This window comes from Schistosoma haematobium, chromosome 4 (genome assembly GCF_000699445.3).
Source record: "Schistosoma haematobium chromosome 4, whole genome shotgun sequence".
In the NCBI taxonomy this organism is placed as follows: domain Eukaryota; kingdom Metazoa; phylum Platyhelminthes; class Trematoda; order Strigeidida; family Schistosomatidae; genus Schistosoma; species Schistosoma haematobium.
In genome coordinates this window covers 13,304,970-13,324,291 of record NC_067199.1, presented here as the reverse complement: position 1 = coordinate 13,324,291, position 19,322 = coordinate 13,304,970, and the positions used below count along the sequence as shown (strand labels likewise).

The 19,322-nt window shown below is 32.2% G+C and overlaps 1 protein-coding gene across 1 annotated transcript in view; it reads left to right on the top strand.

The window, feature by feature from the left end:
- The window catches only part of TIAL1 (Nucleolysin TIAR), a 97,431-nt gene that overhangs the window by 71,694 nt on the left and 6,415 nt on the right, over positions 1 to 19,322 (top strand). The window contains exons 7-10 of the mRNA XM_051215720.1: positions 3,502 to 3,586; positions 6,008 to 6,128; positions 12,143 to 12,630; positions 15,787 to 16,244. Coding sequence (XP_051066251.1) covers positions 3,502 to 3,586; positions 6,008 to 6,128; positions 12,143 to 12,630; positions 15,787 to 16,244 — 1,152 coding nt within the window. The remainder of the gene's footprint in view (positions 1 to 3,501; positions 3,587 to 6,007; positions 6,129 to 12,142; positions 12,631 to 15,786; positions 16,245 to 19,322) is intronic.

The following is a 19,322-nucleotide window of genomic DNA, read 5'->3' as shown; positions in this document are numbered from 1 at the left end:
TAGCTACTAACTATTGCAATGGGGTGAAATTTTAATTTATTTAGTATTGTTTGTTTTAGTCTTCCCACTGATCAGTTACAATCCTAAACATTGATTTGAAGATTCAAACAAACAATAGAAAAATGTAATAATAAATGTCAAATTTGTCTAAGCCTGATTGTTTATTATCTTAGTCATTTACACCATAACCAATTCATTTTGCATTAGAAGTGAGAACATATAATAATGAAAATTTAATTGTCATTTATTGAATCCAGTTAGATAGTTAACGTATGAAACTATTAACATTTGATATGTTTTATCTTCAAAATAATACTAACTGAGCATAATGGTCTGTTCCTAACTGTTATAGTAAAACAACTGAATTGGTAAATTTCAAGAATATAATACTAGTTTACGTAATACGAATAATAACAATAACAATAGATTTAGTGAATAGAATAAGATGATTAAAATGTCATAGAGGTGTAAAAAACAAATATGGTGATATGATGAGCATTTACGAATAAAATAATGAGAATATAAGACATAAGTAAAGGTGGAATGCAGTAATAATAATAATAATAATAATAATAATAATAATAATAATAATAATAGGATAATCAAAATAATTAAGGTCAAGGTGACGATAACGATAAGACATACTTCTTTTGTACGCATAGTTCTGGTTCAAGCTCCTGGATGGTAAGAGCTTCGGCTATTTTTTAAGAGTTGGATACGAAGAAATCTGGGTAGATTTGAATGAGTTATATGAACAACCTTAAAGTCAATTTTCGGATCTGTAGAATGGTTACAGTCGATTAGGTGTTCAAGTATAGAACTCCTATAACTGCTTTCCTTTCACCCTTATATAACCAAACTGGGACGTGTTTCCGTATCCGAGTTGAAAGCGAGCGCTGGCTACGGTCAATGTGCCTTGCTCCACAAGAGCAGGTGAACTGGTAGATGCACATAGAGGCGACCAGACGCGGAAGCTTATCTTTTATGGATAAAGAACATATCCCAGCTTGATTCTATAAGGGTGAAAGGAAAGCAGTTATAGGAGTTCTATACTTGAACACCTAATCGACTGTAACCATTCTACAGATCCGAAAATTGACTTTAAGGTTGTTCATATAACTCATTCAAATCTACCCAGATTTCTTCGTATCCAACTCTTAAAAATAGCCGAAGCTCTTACCATCCAGGAGCTTGAACCAGAACTATGCGTACAAAAGAAGTACGTCTTATCGTTATCGTCACCTTGACCTTAATTATTTTGATTATCCTATTATTATTATTATTATTATTATTATTATTATTATTATTACTGCATTCCACCTTTACTTATGTCTTATATTCTCATTATTTTATTCGTAAATGCTCATCATACCACCATATTTATGTTTTACACCTCTATGACATTTTAATCATCTTATTCTATTCACTAAATCTATTGTTACTGTTATTATTCGTATTACGTAATCTAGTATTATAACCTTTTTACTACGTCATGGTTAAAATTTCATGAATGTATATTGTAGTTCATTTGTTACAACTCTCTCAAGTATAGATAAATAGTCAACCATTTATCAACATAGGTACAACAATATATCTGCGTGTAATATCACATTAATTTAATATGACCAATGAAACTTGAGATTACACTAAAGCAATTTCAGAACTGATTAAAATGATGTTAATAATCAGACAATCTTATATTTTACAATGGACAGAAATAAAACATTATTAAACTAGTAAATTAAAATGTATGATAACTGGAATTTTAAAACATAATATAGACAATTTTACATAAGTAGAAGAGAATTCAGTGAAGAAAATTTTCTTTTCGACGAAATCATTTACTTAAGCTGTACCATTCGTATATATAGTTATATGTGGAAAATATATGTCTATAGGAGGATAGAAAAGATTGCATCACAAAAATGGATTCGAGACTAAATAGCAAACGAGGTTACGTACTAATCAAGGGGTAAGGAAGAAAATAATTTATGGGTCAGATAATAGTCCAATTGACAGATATGAAGAAAAGCGACAAGCACAAAGGTCATAATAATAGACTGAATAATAATCAACAAAACTTGTATAAGGTAATAACAAGAACTGATTAGACCTGAAAATGAAAAATAGTAATTTTAAAAAATTCGATAATAATCAAACGAAAATGCAGAAGCACGTGAGATAAAAGACCCAGAAACATACCGATTAAGGGAATTAGAGCCAAGAAAGGATGAGTGGTTGGACGAATCGTTTCCGCACGTAAAGTCCAGGACTGAGTTCGTGGATTGCTAATGCCTCAGCAGTGCATAAAATATTGATTCGACACCTCTTTGATCCAGTTCCTTTGACTCTGTAGATTGCTTTAAAAGAAAAATCTTTTGGAGCGATGTGCCCACAGTTAAATAAGTTTCAACGGTTAAGATCATGAGTCAATTGAAGCTAGACCACCGTGGAAAACCTGGAAGCACTGGATGGCCGTTTCGTCCTATTGTGGGACTCCTCAGCAATGCGCATCCACACCCCCGCCTCGCGGGATGTGAACGCAGAACCTATCAGTCTCGTGCACAAGCGCTTAACCAACTAGACTACTGAGCGGGATGACATCCAACGGTGTTAATGTCTAACCTCAACTAATCCAGGTTTTCCATGGTGGTCTAGCTTCAACTGACTCATGATCCAAACTGTTGAAATTACTACAGTCTCCACAAAACCCCTCCTGAAATTAATTAAATGCTCCTGTATAGAACTAGTATATACATACGCGTATGTACAGCTTCAGTAAATGATCTCGTCAAAAAGAAAATTTTCTTCCCTGAATTCTCTTTTTCTCATCATCGATGAACAAGGAGGTTCAGATGCAGACGTAAAGGCGAGGATCGGCAAAGCAAGGGTCGCATTCCTACAATTGAAGAACATATGGAACTCAAAACAACTTTCAACCAATATCAAAGTAAGAATCTTCAATACGAACGTCAAGGCAGTTCTATTGTATGGAGCTGAAACTTGGAGAACTACAACAACCACAATCAAGAAAGTACAAGTATTTATAAATGGTTGTCTACGCAAGATACTCAACATCCATTGGCCGGATACCATCAGCAATAGCCTTCTGTGGGAGAGAACAAACTAACTTCCAGCTGAAGAAGAAATTAGGAAAAGACGATGGAAATGGATAGGACATACATTACGCAAATCGTCAAACTGCATCACGAGGCAAGCCCTAACTTGGAATTCTGAAGGGAAGCGGAAAAGAGGAAGGCCAAAGAACACATTGCGTCGGATAATAGAAGCAGATATGAAAAGGATGAATTACAACTGGACGGAGCTAGAAAGGATTGCCCAGGACAGGGTTGGATGGAGAATGCTGGTGAGCGGCCTATGCTCCTTTACGAAGAGTAACAGGCGTAAGTAAGTAAGTAAGTATTCAGTGACACTATGGATTATTTTAACAATTTAATATAATAAAATTTATTTCATATTATATTCTTCATTTTTTCATAGAGAAACTTCTTCAAGATTCATTTAAACAATTTGGTGAAATCAAAGAAATTAGGATATTTAAGAACAAAGGTTTTTCATTTATCAGGTAAGTATTCATAAATGATTCATTTCAACTTTACACTTCACTTACATTAGTTGTGATAATGTGTATTTCTATAAATAAATAAATAAATAAAAAAACGAAACATATTTGTTATATGGAACATAATTCAATAAGAAATAAAAAAAGACACCCTAATTGAAACCATTGATCATTTTAATGAGGTCAATTTGAATGTAGGTCATTAAAACATAATTTACTACTTAGTTGATGAGTGATTTTTTAAAAATAAATTTGTAACAATAATAATGTTATAATAATATTCGAACGATTATATTTTATAGAAATATAAAACCCATTTCGTCCATATATGCTCTTTTAACCTGATTTATATGTAGTTTATTTCCAGTCAAGAGTTTCATTCTATTTGATTTCGTTTTGTTAATGGACAAAAAAAAGTTTTATGACTTGGATGATCAGATTCTTTTTTTCTTGAATGATTATCTGTATGGAAAAGTTTTTTCATTCTGTTTAACATTTAGAGAAGTTCCAACAAAAAATATAAAAATAACAGTTATTTATAGAGAGGAACCAATATATGAATCTATCATTATTTTATCTGACAAAGTATAAATACATGCGAAAATTCAAACCCCCTTTGTGTGTTCAAAAACAGTTTGTTCTTACCTTAAACCTACCTTGGTAATATTGACTTATTATCCAGAGGGATTAGGTTTTGAATTGTGTTCACATTATTATTATTACTCTTATCATTATCCTTATCTCCTCTTACCCCGTTTCCAGTCTAGTTCACCATTTATTTTTATATATAAATGCTCTTAACAAGTATATGTGTGATCAGATTGTTCGAAATGTATTGAGCTAATATATCACATTGTTCTGATAATCTTCGTCTTCTAATTACGTTGTCGACATTTATCAAACGGACTAATTGTTTTACATTTTTTATCACTTTGGCAATGATCAACGGATTGATATAGGGTTCATTGTTATAATTAATACTCTGTAGGTTCGATATTGGGGGAAACGATGAATTACTTAATTCCCTACTCCAGTATATGTTTATGTTTATTGGCTATCTATTTCATATTAGATGACAATAAAGTTTATTTTGAAATTGAATCAATCACTACAAATAACTTAACTATAATGGGTAACTTGAAATCCCAGTTTCAATGAATTACTCTAATTACAGTTGAATACCTTGAAATGAATTTGATTAGTGAAAGAAACATCTTTTTCTTTTAAAGCACATACCTTTTTAGAGAGGTACAAGATAAGCGCCTTTTTGTTCCGCGAAATAAAGTAGAAAAATAAAATACGAAGACATAAATAGGATAACTATTTCTAAGAGTAAATGTTTTGTAAGATTTCCCTGACTACTGTGTATAATTTTCATAATTTCTGTTTTACATTGAACTTTGTTTAATCAATAAAGTTTGATTTGAAGTAGTAGATTGACAATGAATTTTGTTCTGTGAATTTTGATCTTAATTAATATCAAAATGAAAATCATAAACGTAGTTTGTTTTAACCGTTCAAAAACTACATTAATAGCACATTGAAATCAAAGCATTACCCATTTATTTACTCTAATGAAAAACCCATGAGAAAACATTAAAATAACTACAAGTAGATGTGCATATATTGGTGCGTTTGTAATAACAATGTCTGTAAGCGGTTGCCACTGTAAAACAAAGTAAAGTGATGATTATAGTTTGTTAATTATTCTAAATGCACTACTTGGCTGCACTCTTTTTTTACTATTCAAAGATGTCTGAAAATTGCACTTTTGACGATTTTACTGCCGTCCAACAATAGGTTCCTAAGAACACGCCTATAAAATCCGTTCTTTCCGTCCTCTCTAGATATTTGCTAAATCACAAACATGTAAATCCATGGATGATGTTGATCTACTCTTGAATGACATAGCATACACTGGGGTGTTGCATAGCGAAACGGTTCGAGCAGCAAGAAAAAATCTTTGGATTACAGCCGTGATTCCATCATAAAATCATAATCTCATCTCCATTAGACAGAGAGGGATATATACTGGTTTTCGTGCAAACAATAGCTTATTGTTTATGTTCAGAATGTTATATTCTATATTACGTTGTAAATTTTTTTAGATACCAGTTTTTTAATAAGATTATTTCTAAAAAATAGCCAATTCTTCATTTATCTTATTGTGTGAGTATAATATTTCAGCTCTGTTAAAAGACTTTTACACGAAATACCTCTTCCAGCTGTCAGTTCAAAGGTTGCTATGAAATTTTTCACAAAAATTATTTTTCAATGTTTAATCGATAGTTCACTAAGCTTCAGCGTTCATAAGATTATGTGCTACAAAATGTGATTTTGATCTGTGAAAGTACTTAGCTATACTAATAAACATCTTAATATCTACATAATGTGTTTGAATCTCCTCTATTCATCTTTTAAAAGATTCGATTCACATGTGGCTGCTACTCAAGCAATTGTTACAATGCATGGTAAAATTGTCGGTGATCAAGCCTGTAAATGTTCATGGGGTAAAGAACCAACCTTTACCAATAAACAAGGATTAGTAAGTGAATTCATATATATAGAAAATAAGTTCGTTATTCTCTAAATAATATATTAACCTATACTGTGAAACGTTTCGTATAAACTCGGTTTTTAAATGTAAAGCAATAATTTTTTTAAAATATTGCAATAAATGAAAAACACATCGAAAACTTCCTAGTCATCCTAATAATAAATCAGTTTTTTAATTGTTTTAAAACAAAAAGTTTCATAAAATCTTTTTCTATCATTTATTGCAGGTCAATAATTAGATAGGAAATTAAAAAAGGTTTAAATATTCGTTTGTAATGATACTTTTCTTGAAAACAAAGTATCCTTTATAAGCAAAGATGGATAGTGGCTAGCAGTGGAATCCAGGATGTTTACTTTGGGAATCGAACCTAATACACTTCGCTTCAAACGCCATCACCTTATCCACTTAGCCACTGAGTCCTGATAGAAGGTACATCTATCTGACGAGTCCCAAATAGGACGAAACGTGCGTCTTAGTTTCCACTGCTAGCCACTATCCATCTTTGCTTAAAAATCTTGTGAACTAAGGCTATATCAAGGCAATCTGTACAAGATGCCCATATGCCAACAAGAGACTGATCAATTTGTCTTAAATAACAATGGGAAGATACAAGTAAAGCAACACCAAATGAATTTAAAGTATCCTTTATTTCGAAGAAAAAACAACAACAACTCATCATACACATATCACACTGAAATACTCCTATTTCCTTACGAAAAGAAAACAGAAAAAAAATTTCCTTTCGATTTTGAAAAGAGTGCGAAATATTGTACACATTCAGAAAATAAACTTTTTCCTATTGAACATAATTAAAATTTCTATATATTTAATAATTTGATTTTCATGTCAAGTTGTCTAAGTCTTCCATATAAATTCAATTTGTATAAATGAAAAAAAAGACAAACAAAACAACAAAAATTAAAAAAAGAAAAGAAAACGTTTGGTGTGATACAACGTTATTTTTTTCTTTTATTATAAATATATTTTTTAATTTTCATACTTTTTAATTGTCTGTCAATTCTTATACGTATGAAATGATGACTATGTTTCTTTGTTTTCCTTTTCTTTGAGCTTTAACAAACAATGTAGATGTGATCTCGATCAATTTTCAATTACTCGTCTATATTGTCTATAATATTTCTACCTTATTGTTTTTTTAAAAAACACACTTGATTTTAATGCGAATAAACAAATTTCAATGTGAATCTAATCTGATGAAGTTGTCATAGTTATATAATTTAACAAAATCATTTCAGAAGGGGTTTGTGGAGATTTTAGAAATTTTCACAGATTGAAATCATGAGTCAGTTGAATCTAGACCACCATTGAAAACGTGGAAACACTGAACGGCTCACTAGTGACTGACTTCAAGAGATACTTCTGGAGTTCTAGTGGGAAGCCGTGACCAGTGGAGTACAACCAAGTCTGTTGTGAGATATCAGCTCACTGAAGACAATGGTATATGGTGGCGCAACTTCGTGGATTGGTTGAAGTTAGACATTAACACCGTTGGATGCCGGCTCAGTGGTCTAATGGTTAAGTGCTCGCGCGCGAAGCCAGTAGGTCCTGGGTTCGAATCCCGCGGGGTGCGGGATCGTGGATGCGCACTGTTGAGGAGTCCCATACTGGGACGAAACGGCCGTCCAGTGCTTTCGGGTTTTCCATGGTGGTCTAGCTTCAATTGACTCATGATTTCAATCTGTGAAAATTATTGCAGTCAATAATTTTTCTTTGTTTTTTTTGTTTTCACGTTGTTACTTAAAACTATCAACTTCAATCAGCGATTGTTTTTTGTTTCTTCTTTGGATTTTATACAGCAATAGTGAAATCTAAATCTTTTGACCGATTTTAAAAGTTTTGTTTCATATAAATTAATAACATAATGTTATTATTAAAGGGGTTTTGTGGATATTTTAGAAATTTCACAAATTGAAATCATGAGTTAATTGAAGCTAGACCACCATGGAAAACCCAAAAGCACTGGACGGCCGTTTCCTCCTAGTATGGGACTCCTCAGCAGTGCGCGTCCACGATCCCGCACCCCGCGGGATTCGAACCCAGGACCTATCAGTCTCGCGCCAGGCGCTTAACCGACTAAACCACTGATCCGGCATCCAATGGTGTTAATGACCAACCCCTTCTGATAATCATCATCTGCTCACTAGTGACTGACTTTAAGAGATACTTCTGGAGTTCTAGTGAGAAGCCGTTACCAGTGGATTTCAATCAGATCTGTTGTGAGATATCAGCTCATTGAAGACAATGGTGTACGGTGGCGCAACTTCGTGGATTGGATGAAGTTAGACATTAATACCATTGGATGCCTGCTCAGTGGTCTAGTTGGTTAAGCGCCTGGAGTGAGACCGGTAGGTCCTGGGTTCGAGTCTCGCGAGGGGAGGGATCGTGGATGCTTACTACTGAGGAGTTCCATACTAGGACGAAACGGCCGTCCAGTGCTTCCAGGTTTTCCATGTTGGTCTAGCTTCAATTGCCTCGTGATTTCAATCAGTGAAATTTGTAAAATCTCCACAAAACCCCTTCTGATATTCAAATATTTATTAAAATGATAAAAAGCTTCGACAGTATCTTTATCACTTGAAGATGCTTAAGAAATATATTTAAAGATGCCCAGCGCGTAAATAGATTATGGTTATTTCAAACGTTGAAAATGAAACTCAATATTGAATTGAAACTTCTGTGGTGAAATAGGACTAAACTATCAAAGAATTTACTATATTTCCAAATCTTTTTTTTTGTTTTAAGTAGATGAATGGAGAAATTTATAATTTAGCATTTGTTTATAAATGATTCTTAAGATTGACTAACACATTTACAAAATTAATTCCATTTAAAGAATTGCGAGCGTATTAAATACTAATGTGGGTTTTTTTTGGACTGTAAATCCACTTTAGTAAAAAGTTGTTTTATTGTTAACTGATTAGTTAAAATACTTTTTTAGTGCAAATTACTTTAAGTACTCGTTATTTATGGACCTATGTAGTGAAAATGTATGATATAAAAATGAAATAAATATGACTGAAATATGTTTCATTTGTCTAACAACAGTCTACTAAGATTAACAATGTTGGTTGTATTAGGATTATGTTATAGCACCTCACGTGCAATTGAGTTTGTTCTCATTTAATCCAGTCAAGCCCTTTTGTTAACTTATTTAGCCGATAGAGTCATCCGTACTTTAACAACTTATTGTGCCTTTATTATTGTTGTGCTTGTATGAAATATGTATGCCTAAACACTGCTTACCGCCTACGCATATATTCATTCAGAGACCTTATCAGCAATTTAATTGCCTTTAAAGTACTATATGATAATAGTAACTAATATAAATATTGATAAATCAATTAAAAAAACAACTATTAACTATTCCCAATTAAAAGAAGGGGTTTTGTGAAGATTTTAGAAATTTCACTGATTGAAATCATGAGTCAATTGAAGCTAGACCAGCATGGAAAACCCGGAAGCACTGGACAGTCGTTTCGTCCTAATATGGGACTCCTCAGGACAGCGCATCCACGGTCCCGCGAGACTCGAACCGAGGGTCTGCCAGTCCCGTGCCAGACGCTTAGCCAACTAGACCATTGAGCCGGTATCCAATGGTGTTAATGTCTAACTTCAACCAACCCACGAAGTTGCGCCACCGTACACCATTGTCTTCAGTGAGTTGATATCTCACAACAGACCTGGTTGAACTCCAATGGTCACGGCTTCTCACTAGAACTCCAGAAGTATCTCCTGAAGTCAGTCACTAGTGAGCAGGTGATTATTATCAGGTTTTTTTAGAGATTTTAGAAAGTTCACTGATTGAAATCATGATAAAGAGCCTCATACTAGGTTGAAACGGCCGCTCAGTGCTCCCAGGTTTTCAAAGGTGGTCTAGCTTAGATGGACTTATTAATTCAACTACTGGAAATTGCTTAAAAACGCTTGTTTAGCTTTGAATACTTATTATATATACATAGACAGGTTAGGTCCTGGGTCCCAATCTCGCGGGGTGTGGGATCGTGGGTGCGCACTGCTGAAGAGTCCCATACTAGGACGAAACGGCCGGCCGGTGCTTTCAGGTTTTCCATGGTGGTCTAGCTTCAATTGATTCATGATTTCACTCAGTGATAATGCTATTAGTTGAAGAGAAGAATTGGAGGTGAGACTATAATTTAGGAACAAACCAGATAAGATAATAGGTCTTGGATTTTGGAGCGAAATTCACTCATCCATTTGACCAAATAGAGTTTTGGCATTAGAGCTGATGTCAGTTCGTGATGAAAACCCTAAATGTAATTCCTAACCTTAACCATCAACTGTAAATCATAATTCTAATTCCTCATGATAGTTTATATCCCTCATTTGGTCCTGGTTGTTAAGTGGACACTCTCAAGGTCACTTTAGGATTACTCAAAGGTTGTCTATAAATTATGATCTTGCCGAATTGGAAAATAGCTACGAAATTATATAACCTGTCTATATATATAATAAGTATTCAAAGCTAAACAAGCGTTTTTAAGCAATTTTCAGTAGTTGAATTAATAAGTCCATCTAAGCTAGACCACCTTTGAACACCTGGAAGAACTGAACGGCCGTTTCAACCTAGTATGAGGCTCTTCATCGATGAGCATCCACTGCAAAGCGACCGTCCAGTGCTTCTAGATATTCAGTGGTGATCTAGCTTAGATTGACTCCTGAATTCAACTGTCAAAATACCACAATCTCCACAAATCCACATAGTGATAATTCCCAGCTAACCTAAATGGATTCGGAACTCAATAATTTGTCGAATCACAAGTAATGAATGAATACTATAAATTAACACATCTTTGTTACCACTTATCCATATGAATTTGTTTAACAATACGTTTTTATTCCTAATTTTATGTTACAAACTTGAAACTTTCAACTTGAATAATTACAAGCTCCTGTTAACAGATCAAACTCCTACTGCTTAACGAAGGAATACAAATTTAGTGTTTCATGTCAGAATGAATCAAGTGACATAGATAGTTGCACAGTATTAATCAATATATTTATGCTTGATTTTCAATAACTTAACAAAATTTGTATTTCTGTTAAATATAGTCTCCTAGTGTAATGATTTCATTGCTTTCTTATATGATGCTAATAAATCCTACCATTAATATGACTAACATTCTATGTAGAGATGACATTAGTCAATTTCAAAGTGCTGATAAATTAACCAGACTTTTGCTTAACCAAATTACAAAATATTTTTTAGAATGTAAGACTAGAGTCCTGTAGCACAGAAATATACCTGAATAGCTCATTAACAAACATTATTTTTACCGTTGAACTAAAAGAAGACATTATTTTAAATTTTCAGTGTTGAACTGTTTCTTATAACCTTTGAAGTAATCCGTTGTAATGTACCTGTGCTTTTAACCTCGAGGTAGTAGATAATTCTTATCCCACTCTTTGTTATAATTTTTCCTAATTTTGATCTTATGATCCTGTGATAAGTGGTAACTTCGATTATAATTGTTACAACTACAAGCATTCATTATCTTTAGTCATATGATCTTACATCATATGTCAATCCAACTTATACATTTCACGGACAAGAATTTATGCAATGAAATGAATTATTATCGTTTCGCTTCAATTGTTCCATCGTTTTTATTATAACTTGTTAACTAAACCATTTCTATATAATAGAACTTTAATTCAGTAATATACAAGTGTTGAAACTGTTTTTTTTAAACAAACATATGATATAACCAGAAAACTATTTTTCGAAGAAATTTATATTCCAAGTATACATTCTGAAAGAAAAAGTAAACCCATTCTTTGAACGATAAAAGTTATTCAGGTCATATCGATCGAATACTGGATTAACATTGAAACTCGACTATCTCTAATGCAATAGCATCCACTTTTATTTCAAAATGGAGAAATCAACTTTTTTCACCGACAAAAATATAGCGATTGAAGTTTAATCATATTTTTTTAATATTTGTATTTCTTCATTACAGGCAAAGCGTCTATCATCTGCTATGTTTGTTCCTACTCTAAATCATAATATGAATGATGACCGAAATGGAATTCTGTTGAAACCTCAAGGTTCTTGGCTTACATCTCCATCAAGACAAAATAATTTGATACTAGACTTACCAGCGAAGAAATATATATCTGAAGAATTACATCCAGTTAGTATAAGTTGTATAACACCAACAGATAAAACTCAAGTAATAAATAGTGGACAACATATATCAGTGAGGAATGTTTTACAAAATGCTAACAAGTTGAACGGTCCCGTTGTCACTCCAACAGCAAACAATCCTTTATGGCCTTATACATGCTGGTTCGCTGGAACTCCTAATCAAGATACTCCAATACCTGCATTACTACTTGATAATGTTACAAGGGGAACGCTGACTAATCAAACTGTAATCCCTTTTGTACCGCCAACGGATAACAATCCACTCCTTTTAAGTTTATCGGCTATAGAATTGGCTAAAAAGTAAGTGTTTCTAGTGACTTTTTGTAAAACGTCATCTGATATTTCATTTGCATCAATTAAAACATATACTTGTCTCTTTCCCTTGTCAGAATGGGTGACGTTCACTGTAACCATATAGTAGAAATATCTCTCCATTTAATTACTTCACTACATAAACTAATAGGTAGATTTTAAATGTCAAATAGAACTATTGATAACGTTTTCTATATAAGTTTACAACAAACTTAAATAGTGTAATAAGAAGGCAAAGATTATCAGAACTATATAATATATTTGAGTAATACATTTCGAACAATTTACACATTAAAGTAGGAATGTGACCAGATTGTTCAAAATGTTTTATGCTAAAATATCATGTAGCTCTAATAATCTTTGTCTTCTTATCACCTTATCCGAATTTATCAAAGGGACTGATTACTTTAAATTACAACAAACTGTTGTAAAATAGATGAGTATGTGTATATTATTGGCTTGAAAATGAGCTTGAATGGTTTTTATCTATTGTACTTAATAATACTGCATTGAATTGTGTAAAAACGAACTTTGCATGTATTTGCTGAGGTAATGCAATAGATAACAACTCAAAGATTTAACAGTTTGCAAACATAAATTATTCAAAATATAACGATATCACAGGAAAATATAACGATGGACTACAGATATATATTAACTGTTTTAGATAAAACATAAGAAACAGTCCAGGACGGTAATATTAGAGGCAATCCACTCAGGATACAAATGAGTCAAAACAGACTGATCGAAGATTCAAACAACTAATACAGATAAAACAATATTTGCCCCATTGTACAACCCAGTGGCTATCTGGACTCAGTAACCAAGTAGAAAACGCGTTGGCGTCAGCTTCGAGTCCCTTTGTTAATATCAATTCTAAAATCCAAGTACAGCCATTTGATGTAGACCAACTAGGACGAAATGAGCGTATTGAATTCCACTGCTAATCACCATCCGACTTGAGTTATTGCACAGTTTTAAAATCAACTATTTCACTAAACATATTTTTTATGAATACATTTCCTAGGATATCTATTCAACATTACTATTTTCAATCAGTCAATTTATTTTGTAACCAGTATTGTTACACAAAATAGAACTGAAGTTTTTCTAGAATTTCCACAACGATAAGTACAAACTAGAATGAATGTGTAAATTTCACATTAGAAAAACTACCCCCCAAAAAATGAAATTTTATTTTTTTTGTACATAGATTTGCATATATAGGAGACAGTTTTATTTTTAAAAAAAAATCTGTCAAATACTTTCCCAACTGGAAACATTGAGACACAGAGGAAAGAGATAGTTATAAAAGAAAAAAATCGAAAATCATAAACTGTTCTTTGGAAAGGAAATTAATTGTTTAGCAATGATGAAGTATCATTTCAATGATGATGTGAAAAAATATGCTCATACTGTGTATTAACTCACTTATTTCAATTTGGTATTATGAAATTGTTCGTATCAGAAATATCTAGTCAACGAATTCAGTAAAAAGCACAATTTCATAGTTTATATTATGGACTGATCGTAGTTAGACAACCATTAGTGTTAAATATGTAAACTAATAGACACCGACTCAGTGATCTAGAATTTAAGCGCTTGTCTACAGGTCATGAATTCAATCCTCGGTTGAATAGTAGGTACACAGTGATGAGAAGTTTCTTAAGGAGTTGAAATAGCTTTTAAGTAATTACTGGTTTCCAGCGATGATCCAAGATCAATCTATGATATAAACTATGTATGTTAGCAATCTCCATAAACATTTATAGTAAAAACAAATCAAAATACCACACTAAAACATCGATCAACACAGATTCAATTAATTATTGAGACAACTGTCATTGAGAGCAGTATTATTTGGAGAACTGCTGTGAATCAAATAGGGTATTATTATCTCATAAAGTGAGATAAATGGGATATTAAGCATCCTTTTGAAATGTTCAATAATTTACAATGCATTATTCTTCAAACATGGTTGAAACCTTTCCACAATTAGTCCATAACAAGAACATGAATTTATAGTGATGAACACTCCAAAAGACATTTATTTTTAAACTTGTAATAACTTTAAGTCATATACTTTCTAGTTTCATAAATCTTTGTTGTCAAAACGTTTATTTTAAATCTCAGTCTTATGACAACATTGGTTTTTGATCAAGTATGTAAGATATGTAAATATATCTCCTCTTAAACTTAATTCCCGAGATATTCATATCATTTCAAATTTACTGAACTTTGATAAGTATGGTAAACAGACTCCAGTTGTAGTTATTTTGAATACATATCTTGCATAGTGGATAAGTGAAACTTGTTTTTGTGAATCCTTAGTAAAATAAAAACATATCTTCTTTTAACTGCTAACAGTATAGAATCTGTATACGTTCAATTTTGTCATGCCCTTCAATTAACTTATTTAATTGACAGTGTTATTAGGCCACCAACAATCTGTCTCCGTCTCTGCATTATTATTATTATTATCATGCTTGTATGAGCAGGTATGGTTGGTTACGTGTTACAGTCAACACACATATGCTTTTTATCAGCTTAAGTTCTGGTTGCTTAAGTCACTTGACGGCGTAGTCACTTTCCTACATATATATGCCTCTTAAATTCTATGGATTAATTTTTCCTCCCACATCCATTCATATTCACTTCGTGTGTTTGTCGCTTCGTGATTTGAGCTGTAATCAACGTTTCGTATTGTCTTCTAAGATGTGCACACTACTGAGAGTTATTTAATAACTGTTATCAGGAAGAATGATATACAAAGTCTAAGGATTATCGGGAAGAAATTGTACCACAGAACCGATTGTGTCGGGATCACCGGTTCTATTCATGTTTAAAAAGTAAGTATTTAAGAATACAATAAGAAACTATGTTTTATAATGTGAAATGATTGTTCTATAATAATGAGAGTCAGCTCTCTGTTTTTAAAAAAGATGGTCATTCCGTAGAATAAATCGATTTGTTCTTCATACTTCGATTAACAATATATTTGCTTCACAGTCTTATTAAATATGGTTTTAATCTACGTCAAAAAAATGTGACCATTCTGTAAAAGCTCCCTTGTTAAACAATTTGTTTTACCTTTGTTCAAATGCTTATTTCCTTTTTATTTTAATATTACTATAATTATTTCAGTTACCAATCAGAGAAACCTGAGATTAACATCATTCCTAACATAACAAATGCTCAATTCTCTGATAGTCAAGCTAATTTTTCAAATATTGGAGGAATTCAAAATGCATTAATAAATCATAAAACTCCTGTATATCAAAGTATTAATAACAGCAATAATAATAATAATAACGGTACTTCACCATGTGATATACAACAACACATGTTAAATTTAAAAAATATAACCATTCCAAATTTGGATCTGACTAATTATTCAGCATTATCTAATATTCCATTGATTACATTTTCAGCATATCCATTCAATTCTACAAATATTCCACCATTTATTCATACAACAAATCCTAATGTATCTGGTACTATTGTGAATACAACAAATAATAACGAAATTGATAAAAATTCAATACATCAATCTGCTCAACTATCCAATTTTGGACAATATACTGTATATAATACAACAACAGGTAAGTATAACTATATGTATATATATTCCAATGAAAAATCAGTCATATAGAATGTAATATCCGAGCGAAGATTAAATCACGAGTAACTTCTGAGACATGTTAATTCACTAATATTATCTATATACTCTTATGGTATAGCTATTCAATAATTAGATTATGTATATCTATATTCCTCTTATTACAAGCTTTATTTTGACTTATAATTTATTATTGTACGATTTACTGTTCTTAGGCTATGTTCAGTTTATTGACTACTGCCTCCCACGTTCACAGTCACTTTTTGGCTTTATTGTGAACAAATGTTACTTCCTATTTTATGGTGCGTTGCGGTCTGTTTGTTTGATATATAAACCCAGTATGTCTGAAATATTTGATTCGATTCGGTTCGCTTAGTGGAAGCTGGTATTGGTGTTTTGGACTCAAGTGAACGAGCTAGGTGGACATAGGACCAATAAGGACGCTTGGCTGCTCATACCGGTCGAAAGTCATTGGTTTGACACAGTGCTAAGATTGTATAAGTCGTATTTTGATTGATGGATAAATCACGTGATAAAAAGCCTGACATAATCTCATAACATAGAGTCTGATATTGGTAAGAAAAATGTATCGATAATTTGGGCTCAAAATTCAAATATTCCTAATTATTATAAAATTTAGTCATAAAGAATAGCATACAAATGTGATACATTTTTACACTTATTAACTGTTATTGACTTTTACGAACAAATAATATGGAGATTATTTTTGATTGAGATCATGAATCGATTGTTGTTAGACCATCGTTGAAAACCTGGAAGCACTGAACGGCTGTTTCGTTCAAGTATGTTACTTCTCAGCAGTACGTATCCACAATCTCATACTCGGGATCTGAACCCAGGACCTTCAATCTCGCATGCGAACTCTTAAAATGTAGACCACTAATTTCATCCAATGTTAATTAGTATGGATAATAAACTTGTTTCATTTGGGTCTCATTAAATTACATCATAATTTTGTAAAAAGTTTAAATACGCAAAGGTAGTGCACATCAAATTATTTTTTTCATAATGGTACGTATAAATCACTATAATTGTACTATTGGTGTCGATAGTGTCCAAAACATCTTCGAAATTCATCTCAAATATAGCTAAACGTTTTTCCCGTTAAACCATTGACGACTCTTTTTAAATGGAACATACATTCTAGCAGATATTTTAAAATAAAATATTTCTAGTCTCAAATGTTTCATATAATCTAGTGAGTAAACAATTTCTTTTGAATTCACTTTACGAGAAGTTTTCCAGATTGTGAAATACAGCACAGAGGACAACATACATTAGATTTTTCTGTCATTGCGGAACGTAGACGATAGTCAGTAATTGGTAAGGGCATGAAGCTAAGAGTCTCTAGGAGTCAGCGACCACACGCATACTTTTAATCCGACATGAACTCACCTCAACTGATTGACATGCCTAATAATATAATAAGGTCAAAGATACATTTTCTTAAACTGAATCTATATTGTTAAAAGAATATTAAATTTATAGTTTTCATTTAAGAGATAAAAACATGAAATTCGGCGAAAGGATCTTGTTTCAATAAATTTATCATCAAACTGTACACGATGAGACTATAATTTATGGATGAACAAATCAGATATAAGATAATAGGTATTGGATTTTGGCACGAAATTCACTCATCCATTTGACTAAATAGAGTTTTGGCATTAGAACTAATGTCAGTTCGTGATGGAAACCTTAAATCTAATTCCTAATCTTAACCATCAACTGTAAATCATAATTCTAATTCTTCACATTGGTTAACAACCCTCATTTGGTCCTAGTTATTAGGTGATTATTCTCAAGGTCACTAAAGCGTCCCTCCAAGGTCATTCATAAATTATACTCTCACCCTATACACTTTTAAGGATTAACTCCGTGAGGAAATATAATCCGTGACTAAACAAGACGATGTCACTGAAAGATTACAATATTATGATACATAACGTACATAGATCCGTTCATTGAATCTCGTGTTTTTGAAAAAAAAGGAAAATTAATCACAACGGTAAGGATTCTAATTCACTGATAAATAATGAACATAAAAGCATATTAAACATTTGAAAACACTTTGAAAAAGTCAACCAAAGCAAACTTTAACTCATTTTATCTTTGACTATATTCATAAAACTAAATCATAATATTTATATTTATTTAAATAATTATTAAACATTTCACAATTTAACCGTAAAATATTCTTTCATACTTATTTGGTAAATAGAGAGTACGTAAATTAATAAATTTATATCTCTAATGATAGAAAATGATTGTTAAGAACAGAAGAAATCATTATAGGCAAAGAAGGATAGTGACTAACAATGGAATCCAAGACGCGCGTTTCGTCCTAAGCAAAACAACACTATGTGAATTTAAATTCACCTCATTGCACAAGCAAGTGGCTATCAGGACTCAGTAACTGAGTGGATAATGCGATGGCGTTTGAAGCGAATGGTACTGGGTCCGAGTCCCAAAGTGAACATCAACTCTGAGATGCAAGTACATCCAGCTGGTGTGTCCCAAATAGGACGAAACGTACGTCCTGGATTCCACTGCTAGCCACTATCCATCTTTGCTTATGAAAGCTTGTGAATCAAGGCAATATCGAGGCATACGCACAGTATGCACATATGACAATAATAGACTGATTAATTACAGTCTTAAACCTCAATGGTAGGATACAGGCAAAATAATGCCAAGTGAGAAGAAATCATTGTTTAAATATTTATGTTACTATATCAACTACTGATAAAAATCGATGTGCATTTATGAATACATTTTAGCTGTATACATTAAGAACAATCATAAAATACAGCCTCAAATGTGACATTAAATCAATTCATTAAGTTGCGTCAAAATAAACCTAGACATATAATTTTACTATAAAGATTAAACATGATTCTGTATTCAGTTGTTAGATGTTAGATTATGTGGTGTAAATAATAGCAATAAAAGATGGTGTGTAAATAAAAGGACGAAAGGAAATTAACAATGAATTGTTATTTGAATGGAGTAATGCAACTAAAATGTTTTTGTCTCAATA